Source organism: Microtus ochrogaster, chromosome 7, assembly GCF_000317375.1.
Source record: "Microtus ochrogaster isolate Prairie Vole_2 chromosome 7, MicOch1.0, whole genome shotgun sequence".
Lineage (NCBI taxonomy): Eukaryota > Metazoa > Chordata > Mammalia > Rodentia > Cricetidae > Microtus > Microtus ochrogaster.
Window position 1 is genome coordinate 62,834,663 of NC_022014.1, and position 12,351 is coordinate 62,847,013.

The 12,351-nt window shown below is 38.5% G+C and overlaps 1 protein-coding gene across 2 annotated transcripts in view; it reads right to left on the minus strand.

The window, feature by feature from the left end:
* The window catches only part of Vmp1 (vacuole membrane protein 1), a 99,761-nt gene that overhangs the window by 62,961 nt on the left and 24,449 nt on the right, over positions 1-12,351 (minus strand). For both annotated transcript variants that reach the window (XM_005350465.3, XM_013347563.2), the window contains exon 6: positions 1,771-1,938. In XM_005350465.3, the coding sequence (XP_005350522.1) occupies positions 1,771-1,938 (168 nt within the window). The remainder of the gene's footprint in view (positions 1-1,770; positions 1,939-12,351) is intronic.

The following is a 12,351-nucleotide window of genomic DNA, read 5'->3' on the forward strand; positions in this document are numbered from 1 at the left end:
CTCGAACTCACAGAGATCCGCCTGCCTCTGCCTCCCGAGTGCTGGGATTAAAGGCGTGCGCCACCACCGCCCGGCTCTCAGCCTGTTCTTGAACTAGCTCTTGTAGACCAGTCTGGCCTTGAACTCACAGAGATTCCTCCGCTTCCTGAGTGCTGGGATTAAAGGTGTGCACCACCACTGCCCAGCTGGTAAACTTTTCTAGCATGTTCCAAATGCCTTCTGTTATTCTAATAATAATTTTCATAATAATCTCAAATCTATAAAACATACAACTAGCATAATGAATCTGTATCTAGTGTTTATAAAAGAGCAACAGGAAACACGACAGCTCTTCCTGCCTTTCACAATCAACAGACTTAACAAATAGCATTTCCTTTAGAGTTCCTTCAAAGCACAACATGATTGCTGGGCTGAGGATGCAGTTTAGTGGAAGAACACTTGCTTTTAGCTCAGTGTTCGATCTGTAGAACCACCAGTGGGAAAAGGCGCCAACATGTGACTTTAAAACTATCTCTTCTACAGCTGGACAAAAGGTTAGTGGTTAAGAGCATGTACTTCTTTCCTAGAGGATCTGGGTTCAATTCCCAGAACCTACATGGTGACTCACAACTTCAGTTCTGGGGTTCTAATGCTCTCATTTAAACTCCACTAGTACCAGGTACACAAATGGTTATACATCATACATGCAAGAAAAATACTTATTCACATAAACATATACATACACCCCAGAACCAAAAAACTTGCTTCTAAGTTATGGTGCCAACTCCTGCTTTAATGAATTAGAAATTTAATTTATTTCTTTTGTTTGTTTGTTTGTTTTCTTGAGACAGGGTTTCTCTGTGTGAGAGGCCTAGCTGTCCTGGAACCAGCCATGTAGACCAGGCTGGCCTCAAACTCAGAGACCCACTTGCCTGTGCCACCCAAGTTCTGAGATTAAAAGTAAAATTAAGAATTTTTAAAAACTTTATTTGATTATTTATACTGTGTACGCTTATGTATGCACACCCATATGTTCATGCATACACGCTTGTGTGTCCGTGCAAATGGATGCCATGGTATGGGCATGGAGGTCAGAGGTAGAGGACAATGTATGGCAGAGGTTCCAGGGACTAAACTCAAGACATTAGGCTGGACAGCAGACACTTTTGCCCAGTGAACAATCTCACTGACACCTGAGGTAAAATCTGTATCTGATCTTTCCTACATGCTTTTATTTCTAAGAACCTTTGAGGAAAAGAAAAGTTAAGGGAATATAAACATAATGAACTAAAGAGTTTAAATTATGCATGCACTAAAAGGAAATTTAAGTAAAACATCAAGAGAATGATTAGGAAAACTGAAAAAATAGGATTATTACATAACTATGTAGTCTGAAATCAATACAGAAAGGAAGCTTAGTTTATACAGAGAATGGTGGATATTTTCACTAACAATGTTGAAAATGAAATAAATTCTCTAAGAACAAACACCGTGTTTATTTAATCTATTTGTGAAATACATGACTACTTTTTTTTTTTGTTTCTGCAATCTAGTTTGACTGGGAACTTACAATCTTTCTGCTTAAGCTTCCAAAGTACCAAGATTACAGGCACGGGACACCATGTGCAGCCTTGTAACTACTTAAGGAGTCTTTTGCCTTGGAAGTATGCAACAAGTGGCCTCACAAATTCTTCACTGACTAGGCACATGTGACTCATATTCTTAAAAGGTTTGACATAGCATCAAGATGGCGAGATTAGTTTTAGTCAAATATGAAAACGCAGATCTTACCCACATGCAGGCCTCAATTCTAACTTTTGAGATGATACTCCATAAAGAAACAGTTCCTTCAGTGCCTTCTTCATCTGGACAGATAATCTGGTCAGGATAGGGTGGTTCAGGGAAATTAACTGAATTGCATTCATAAGCAGCTAATGTAACTGAAGCGATATGTGGGCCCTAGAAAACAAATAAAAGAAACCTTTGATGAGAAATACTACTGAAAAAGGAATTTTGATTCATGCTATTTCAACATCACATTAATCACTATGAAATACAAGGAAAACAGTGCTTCCAGAGAACAAGATTCTGCATAAACACACATTCTAAGATGCAGTTAGTAATTGGGTAAAAGAATCTCTCCCAACCCAGCTCTAGGTAACCTATCTAATTTTTCACTTGATTTATATATTATTTATCGAGAATTACTTGTCAGAAGGTAATCCTTGTAATAAAACTTTTCTTTTACACACAATGAGAATACCTACCCTTTCCAGTCAATTCCTAAAAAAGATGAAACATGTAACCACTTATCAATAAGTTGTACTTTTATTAAAAGAATTTTCCTACAGCAACTTTTGTGACATTCTGCTTTTATTTTGAAGTATTATAAATTATTAAACATAAATTATACTATATTTATATTTAGATATAGGTGAATCCTAACTGCAGATGATGAGTCATCTGCATGAAAAGCAGCTGCAGAGGGCTGGAGAGACGGCTCAGGAGCTGAGAGTGGACACTGACCACTCCTGCAGATGACCTGGGCTTTGGCTCCTGTGCTCACAAACGCCTCTAACTCCAGCTCCGGTGGATCTGATGCCCTCTCCAGTCTTCGGTAGGTACTTGCATGCCTATGTGCACATGCACATGAGCACACACATGTACATACAATTACAAATAAAATAATTTAGAAAATCAACCGCAGGATTGGTAAAAATAGGAGGCTGATGAGATAGCTCATGAATGTACTTGTTGTGCAGATCCAACTAAGTCCTCTGACTTGGCCTTTGTCTCTCTCTTCCTTCCTCCCTCTCTCACATACACATTAATAATAAATAAAATAAATACAAGAATTGGCAAAACTGTAAATTCTCACATGCCCTAAGCATAGATTGGTGGTTGTCTGTTAGTATATAATATATAGTAGCCATTATCTGTTAAAACAAAAATACTTTTATTGAACAGGATTATATACACATGACATTTTGTTACTGACCATATTGTGTGACTATTTCTGAATGTGACGGTTTCTAGCAAAGATTTTTCCACTGACTTTTCATAAGTGATTCAGACCTAAAAAAGGTAATCATTATGTATTAAAGCCCTTTAAGGTCAGAGAATAAATGAATTTGTGGTTTAAAAAGTCAGCTATATAAGATGTACTGACGAAAATGAAGCATTTCAGGGGCTGACAAAATGGTTCAGAGGGTAAATTCTGCTGTCTTGCGTTCCACTGCCAGAATCTACACGCTAGAAGGAAAGTGACACCTACTAGTTGTCTGCGATATCCAAGTGCACACGGATACGTGCGCTTATAAACAAACTAAAGTTCTTAAGAAAAATAAGTTATCACAGAAGTCCTACTTATTACAAAGATAACAAATTATTTACTTATTTAAGAATTACTCATTTTTTTTTTATATATACACGAGTATATTGCCTGCATGCACCGGTATGTGTTTGGTGCATGAGAAGGCCAGAAGAGGAAGATGGATCCCCTGGAACTGAGGTTAAGGATGGTCGTGAGGTACCATGTGGGTGCTGTCAAACACATCTGGGTCCTCTGCAAAAGTAGCAAGTGCTGCTAACCACTAAGTCATTCTCCACCCCCAAGATTTATTTCTATTACTTTTAATTATTTGTACTTGTGTGTGAGTATCAGCACATGAATGCAGGTGCCCAGAGAGGCCAGAGGCATGGGATTGTGTGCATGGAACCAAACTCTGGAAGCACAGCAAACACTCTCAAATATCTCTCCAACACTCCTTCCATGTTTACTTACTTGTTTTTTTTATACATTGTTTTCTAAGAAAGATGTTTAAAAAAAATCTACTTGACCTTTTTACTTTTTAGTTTTTGCTTCTTATTTTTTTCTTGGATTGTAATTCTTGGAAATTCTTATATATATTCAAAATTTAAAATGTTGATGGTTTTAAAAACAAAAAATTTTTTGTTTGGTTTTTCTGAAGACAGTGTATCTCACTATGTAGCCCTGGCTAACTTCAAAATCACAGATACACTTACCTGCCTCTGTCTCCCAAGTGCTGGGATTAAAGGCCTGTGCCACCACCCATGGCTAAAAAAGAATATTTTTATTTTGCCCTTTTCTTTTAAAGATCTATTTATTCCTTGGCAATTTCAGATATGAATACAATATTTAGATTATATCAACATCCCAAAAGTTCTCTTAGGTACCCTCAACTAGGTTTTTAAAAATCATGCTTAACCATGAAAACAAAAACTTGGTTTTTTTTTTTAAAAAAGATTATATGTAGAAAATAGATTCTACAGTTGGAAGAAAAAGGATTATTTTCTAATCCTAACAAAAAGAAAACAAACATAACAAAATTTTGAATTAAAAGTTTAGTCTTAACTCCAGAGTAACAACACAATGACATCTAGCAAATCCACTATAAAAACAGTAACTACAATCAGGCATAGCGCTTGCACCCTGAATTCTAGGGCAGCCCAGGATACATAGTGAGATCTAGTTTCAGAAACAGATTTTTTTGTTTTTGTTTTTTCTTTGTGTAGTCCTGGCTGTACTGGAACTGACTCTGTAGACCAGGCTGGCCTTGAGCTCACAGAGATGTGCCTACCTCAGCCTCCTGAGTGCTGGGATTAAAGGTATGTGCAACCATTGCCCAGTCAAAAACAACACTTATAACATGAGAAATCATGAGAGACACATGATGGCAGTAATGAAAAAGGAAGAAAATGCAAGAGGTGACTGTTCTTTTTCCTTGGGCTACAAATACAGCTGAACTTTTTTTTTTTTTTTAAGGGGGTGGTGGGCGAGTGTAAATCAGAAAATAAAGCACCAATGGTTTCGAAGTGATCCAGCTTCCCAACACTTGGGAGGCAGAGGCAGGCGGATCTTTGTGAGTTTGAGGTCAACCTGGTCTATAAGAGCTAGTTCCAGGACAGGCTCAGAAAACTACAGAGAAACCCTGTCTCAAAAAAGAAAAAAAAAAAAAAAGTAAATTCTCAACAATTTCAGACTTTTTCCTAAAGGTGACTGTTCCAGGCTGAGGGTATACAAAGTTGCTAAAGGCCTGCCTAGAAGGCACAAGGCCCTGGGCTCCATCTCTACCATGGAGCAGGTGTGGTGACTCACAGGACTGCAATCCAGCACTCAGAAGGTGTAGGACAAAGGACAAGAGGTTTGTTTATTCCCAGTTACCTAGCAAGCTCTGTAACAACCTTGCCAGGCACAGTCTACCTAAGGAGTTTCGGACCAGCTGGGGTCACAGAGTGAGACCCTCTTTGTTCATTCATTCAACAGTGGTTCATACTTCCCATAGTCATTCTATTAAGTCATTATTACTCAGCTTAGAGGCAGATGTGGTGGTTTCCGGACAATGAAAGCTACAACTTGGCTAACAACTCTATTCTCTCCTTGTTCATTTTCACAGGTCTTCTGTAGCCTACACCCCGACATTTTAGGTTAGACGGCATTTACTGAGAGGAAACCTTACTCTTCTCAACCTTATACTTAATCGTTGCAAACAAAACTAACAGGAATGAAGTTTACAACAAACAAGCAAGAACAAATGTGTTTTGAATACAATTCTTCAGAAAATTACATATATTCAAGTCACTCATGCTCTCTTTATAGAGCTGGGACTGAACTCGGGGTCTCACTCATGTGATGCAGGTGCTCTATTATTCATCCTTCTAGAATCCCTGGACCCCAAACCATCTTTTAAGCATAATTTTTAAAAAGTACAGCAGACCTTGAGGGAGGGGAAACTGTGGTCTGTATGTAAAATAAATTAAAAAAATATTTAAAAGTCTCGAAAAAAAAAACAAATAAAAAATATTTTAAAAAGTGCAAGCCTCACCAATGTATTACATGAAAGTCATACTTTAGCTATATCAAAGAAATAAGTGAGCCAGGCTAGAAATTATAGCACAAAAAACTAGAATCGAAAACTGAACTAAACCCGTAAACCCTTCCCTTCCCAGGGTTTTTATTTTTTCCGAGACAGGGTTTCTCTGTATGCTTTGTACTGTCCTGGAACTAGCTCTTGTAGGCCAGGCTGGCCTTGAACTCACAGAGATCCACCAGCCTATGCCTCCCGAGTGCTGGGATTAAAGGCGTACGCCACTACCACCCAGCTCTCCCCATGGTGTTTTATCGTAGCAAGAAAAATCCTAACTAAGATACCCACCTTTCATTAGTCGATAGGGTAAGTAGAATAAAAATTTAAATGGACACAGGAGATTTGAGCAACAAAGATATAGCAAGGTCCGTACAGGAAATAGTTTTAGGGAAAAGTGACAAAAAGATTTTAAGGTTCTATTTTGTTTTTTCCAAATTCAGCATAATCTTTCTAATCCAACAAGAAAGTTTAGCTATTTGTGACACTGGACATCTGGATTTGCTTCATTTTGAAATTCCATATCTAGTCTCATAAATTATATTTATTACACAATATTTCCCGAAGTTTGATTAATGGAATAATTCTGCTTTGGTCAGGATAATTAATACACATAGCACTTGCTCAGGCAAGTCTGTTGGGGTGAGAATACACCAAACTTAGACAGGAAGGTAGGATTTCTAACAGGAAATATTTCTTTGTGAAAAAAGGTATTTCAGTCAGGCAGTGATGGCGCATGCCTTTAATCCCTGCGCTTGGTAGGCAGAGGCAGGCGGATCTCTTTGAGTTCGAGACCAGCCTGTCTCCAGAGTTCAGGACTTCCAGACTGTTTCACTGAGGAAACCCTGTCTTAGGTATTTGAAGTTGTTTTTACAGCTATGGCTCAGGCTGACCTCAAATGACAGATTCTCCCGCCTCAGCCTCTCAACTTCTAAGATTATAGGCATGTGCCACAGACTCAATTCTTTTTACACAAATTTTAAAAAGTTACATTCCTACAATTTATATTCTTTCCAAAGTAAAGTACAAAGAAAAAACTTACAACTTAGACAATTCTGTGTTATCTTTATACTCTGGCTTTAGTAATAGTAGGTACTGTTCTAAATTAAATTCAAAAAAGAAATTTAAGCCTTCATTTTTGTTATTTAGAGACAAGTTTTCATTGTGTAGCACGTATTCACTAGTGAGATGAGGATGGGTTCCACCACATCCTAAAGAATAAAAACCTAATAATAATAATAATAGTTTAAATTTTTAAAAATTCCATGTATAATGGAGTGGGGCCAGAGGAAACCTGTGCGTGGTGCTTTGTGCCCACCATGTGGTCCTGAGGATGAAACTCAGGTTGTCAGGCTTGGTGGTATAGTATACCTTTACCAGCTGAGACACTGAGATGGCTCAAAAACACTTCTTTACAAGTGATTATTTCTAAGATCATGTCAAACTGTAATCTGGTGGTAAAAAGAAAATTTAACTTATGCCTTGCTATCTATGAAGTATCTATAAAAGTCCAGAAAAAGACCTTTTGATGTCACAACACAAATTAGGTTTTTCACAAGGAGGCATGAATATATTCATACTTCAATAAGTTAAAAATGCTCTAATTATAAAATTATGAAATAGTATGTGTATTTCTACTTTATTTCAAACAAAAAAACTTCCATTTTCTGGGTTTTGAAACTTCTGAGTTCTTTGTATGGACAGCAGAGCAGGTCATAACTTACTACAATCACACCCCTCCCTTTGGTGTGGAAGGCCATATTCTTACCAAGTTTCATTAAACACTGAGAGCTGGAGATACCTTTGTGCTTACTTTTAGGGCTGGCTATCTTTTAAAAAATGAAATTTAAAATGGTTATACTAGTTAACTAGGAGCTAATTTAGTCAAGCCTCTTTGTATGATTCTGTGTGTGTGTGTGTGTGTGTGTGTGTGTGTGTGTGTGTGCGTGTGTGTGAAAGTACTCCTAAGAAGACAAGCTGACAGTCTTACACTCAAGGTGGCTGTCTTAAAACTGATAAAACATTCCTAAAGAGTGGCGTCGCTCCATAACATCTGTGAAGTCAATCACAGCTGAATCTATCATCTACATACAGAAGTTAAGTGAGATCCCAAAGGCAAAATTTCCAATTAGTCTGTCTGGAAAACTCAGTACAAAGGTAATAAAATTGAGTCCTGTGCTGATTCACTGGGAAAACATGTGTCTGCCTCACTGGTTTACCAAAGAACAAAAGGACGGCGCTGGCCCGGACTCTGCTTCATCAGGGGTATCCGGGAGATAAGTAAGTGCAAGAAGATGATAAATGGTTGTCTGGATGACATGCAGCCTTTTCTTTCTTTTTTGAAGTTCAACTTTTAGGAGCCTTTAGAAGCCCTTTCTACACAGGAACTCTACTCCCCCAAAGATGAAAACTATTCATTGCTTTTCTCACCACCATCTATTCAGTCAGAAAACAACTTAAAGTTACGATTGCTCTACAGCAAGTGATTCATGGGTAGACACAGAACTAATTTCTTTTTTTTGTTTGTTTGTTTGAGACAGGGTTTCTCTATAGCTTTGGTGCCTATCCTGGAACTAGCTCTTGTAGACCAGGCTGGCCTCAAACTCGCCTGCCTCTGCCTCCCTAGTGCTAGGATTAAAGGCATGCATCACCACCTCCCAGGCAGAACTAATTTCAAGTAGATGCCAAAAAAACTGATCTGCTCTTTTTTTTTTTTAATTTTATTTGTTTGGGTATTTTGCCTGCATGCATGCTTGTGCACAGAGAGGTCAGAGGAGGGTTTCAGCTCTCGTGGGGCTGGGATTACAGGGGATTGAGAGCTAGCTGCCATGTGGGTGCTGAGCCTCTGGAAGAACAGTTAGTGCTTTTAACCACTGAGTCATCTCTCCAGTCCCCAGACCCATTCTGATTCTTTTGGTCAAGTTTCAAGCCAGACCCCAGGTCTCTATAAAATCAGTATGGTATCTCTAAACACAACGACCTAGGCATTAGTTAATGTGAGTGCCAGGTCTTTATATATGTTAGTAATTTAACAAGGTATAAATTAGAATTCTGTCTTATCTTCCTAATATAACAAAATGTTTAAAAAATGTAACAATGGTTGTGCTACCTAGGACAACAATATATAATTATATTTTAAAAGTATAAGTACATAGTTGCTAGCTAAAACAAAAGAAGTGTACACTATAATATTAGCTCATAAACCTTTTGGAAGCCATTTGATTGTAACGGATTAGTACATATAAAGGCAGACTTCATGTAACACAGTAGCCTCTTCCTTAGCGCAGCAGACAGCAGGGTTGGTCTCATTAAACCAAGTAACTTAAAATTGGTTTTAAAGGTTTACAAATAATTGGATAGCATTAATTATAGTATGATGTTTTAGTATATTATACATTATATATTGATAAACTCAAGATTTTTAACACATACATCACCTCAAATATTTGTCATTAAACCTGAGAGGGGCGACATGGTGACACACACCTTTAATCCTAACATCAGAGAGCAGCCTGGTGAGCTCCAGGCCAGTCAGAGGTAAATACTGAGACCCTTTCTCAAAACAAAAAACAAACAAACAGGCAAAAAACAAAAGAAAGCAACAACAAAAACTTAACTGTTTTGTTTCTCTTGTTGAGGTGCTGGGGTTTGAGCTCAGGCCCTCTAGCATACTAGCGACATACTCTGTTGCTGAGCTTCATCCCTCTTCTCAGCAAGTTTTGATCATAAATTGGCATAAGTATTCAGAATAAATGAACTACATGTTTATGTAGAGCTATTAAAAAAAGTCAGTGCAAGCTGTTTAATAACCTACTCTTTTAAGCACACAGTTATAAATAATGGCTTAAGAGTGGGAAGCTATCCAGTCTGCACAAACCCCTATGTCCTAGGGACCTTGGTTTCCGCCTTTGATGTGGTGATGCTATGAGAATTAATATTTGAGTCATTCCTTGGGGAAAGACAGGGAGAAGAGCTATCGTGCCCTCGTTCATTAAACAAAGGAAAATAGCTTTTTTTTTTTTCCTAAAAAGGGGCTGCTGATCTTCCAGGAAGAGTTCTGACTCAAGAGTGTTCATGACCAGTCATCATACCTATAGAAGTCAGTATTAAGTGACCCCAGAATCCAATGTGGGAGAATTTCTTCCTTATCTGTATTGAAGAATAAGCAGGTGACCAAGCTCTACAGTAATCACCGGAAGCAAAAATGAAAGTGAAGAAGAGAGCTAACGGTTTAGTTTTGAGAGAATTACCTGTCAGGGTATTAACAAAAGAGCATTCACTAAATTAAACTACGTCCCCACTTGGTTTTACTCCATATCAGTGATTTTTCCCAAATACTGATTTTTAGCAATAAGGAATCAAGAGTCACAGGACGGTGGTGACACATGCCTTTAATTCCTGCCCTCGGGAGGCTGAGACAGGCGGATCTTTGTGAGTTCGAGGCCAGCCTGATCTACAAGAGCTAGTTCCAGGACAGGCTCTGAAGCTACAGAGAATCCCTGTTTTGAACACCTCGCCCACCCAAAAGGCATTAAGAGTCAAAAGGCTCCAGACACATATGTACCTAAGGAAACACAGCTTTTTTGTTGTTGTTGTTTTGTTTTGTTTTTCGAGACAGGGATTCTCTGTAGCTTTGGTGCCTGTCCCGGAACTAGCTCTTGTAGTCCAGGCTGGTCTCGAACTCCCAGAGATCCGCCTGCCTCTGCCTCCCGAGTGCTGGGATTAAAGGCGTGCGCCACCACCGCCCGGCTAAGGAAACACAGCTTTAAGGAGCCAAGGCTACTGGTAGGCACTGCCACTGAAGGAAATACAGAGCCATCCACAGCGATGTCTATACAAGAGAAAACAACAGGCCAGACTTTTAGTACTTTAGAAATTGTACTAAAAGGTACAATTTCTGCCCCATTTTAAAATAAAACCGCCCAAACTTAAACATAAACAGGTGTCTAGTAGCAAATCTTTCACATCTTTTTAAATTTAATTTCTACCAGAGTTACAGGCTTTTGTTGAAATGATGATATATATTAAGACTATGTCTCTTAAGTAGACTTTTTCAAAGGATAGCATCTAATGATTATGATTTTTAATAAAAGTTGGGTCAATTTTATAATATACCCCAGTTGTTCCAAACTTTCCTCCTTTCACACTGCGTTTAGAAGGGAGAATGTTAATGCTTCAGGCACATAGAATTTTTCCTACTTTGATCCCCAAATGTTAAAAAAGGCCAGGAGTGAACTGTGCTAAAGAGCACTGTCTGTAAAACTAGTGTCCCTTCAGGTAAGGATCCATGTCTCACAGGCAGGGTGCAGAACTGGGCTGCATAAAGTCTTTCTGCAGGAAACTGTGCCACCTAGTGTCAAAAACTGTCCATACATCACACAAGATGAGTTTAAATTTTAGCCAGTGGAATTATTTCTTTTTGCTGTTGCTGAGATAGGGGCTCATGTAGGTTAGTGGACTATAGAACTTCTCATGTAGCTGAGGGGCCTCCAATGTGCTGAGATTATAGGCATGTGCTACCATACTCAGTTTAATTATTTAAATATAAGACTTTATAAATCCTTAACAGCACACAATAGACTATATAATCATCTTCTTGTCTGATAATTTAATTAATATAATTTACCTATATATGAAGGAGTGTGTTTGAGATACATTAGCTTAAAAGAGTGGCTGGACTGGACAAAAGAAATTCTAAGGAAGTAAGTCAGATTATTGGAACTTAAACTGCTTCCCACATGTGAGCTCTTAGAATTTGGAAGTTCACAGGAGTCTGTTCTTGGTTGGGCACTTCTCTCTGAATTTTCTATTTTTCTCCCCCTTGACAGGACAGGGTTTCTCTGTATAGTCTTGGCTGGCCTTGAACTCAGTGACTTGTTCACCTCTGCCTCCAGAGTGCCAGGATTAAAGGCACGCACCATTACTCAGCATGCATTTATTTTTATTTTTAGAGACAAAGATTCATTAAGCAGCCAGGGCTGTTAAAAATAGCTAAGGGCTGGGAGCTGGAGAGATGGCTCAGTGGTTAAGAACACTGGCTGCTCTTCCAGAGGACCCAGGTTCAATTCCTGGTACCCACATGGCAGCTCACAATTGTCTGTAACTCCAGTTCCAGGGATCTGATGCCCTTACACAAACATGAAGGCAAAACACCAATGCACATAAAATAACATAAGTATTTAAAAAAAGAATAGGTCAGGGTGGACTATGGATGTAGTTAGTAGTAAGTCATTTGTAGTAGTAGATCATTTCAAGGCCATTGGTTTGATCCCTAGTACTTCAAAGGGAAAAGAACTGCTAAAGCACAAAAATTGAAAATGATTGCCTGCTTTAAAAAATAAATTGATTAACAAATATTTCTGAAAAAAAAAAAAAAAAAAAACTCTTGAACAAGCCGGGCGATGGTGGCGCACGCCTTTAATCCCAGCACTCGGGAGGCAGAGGCAGGTGGATCTCTGTGAGTTCAAGACCAGCCTGGTCTACAGAG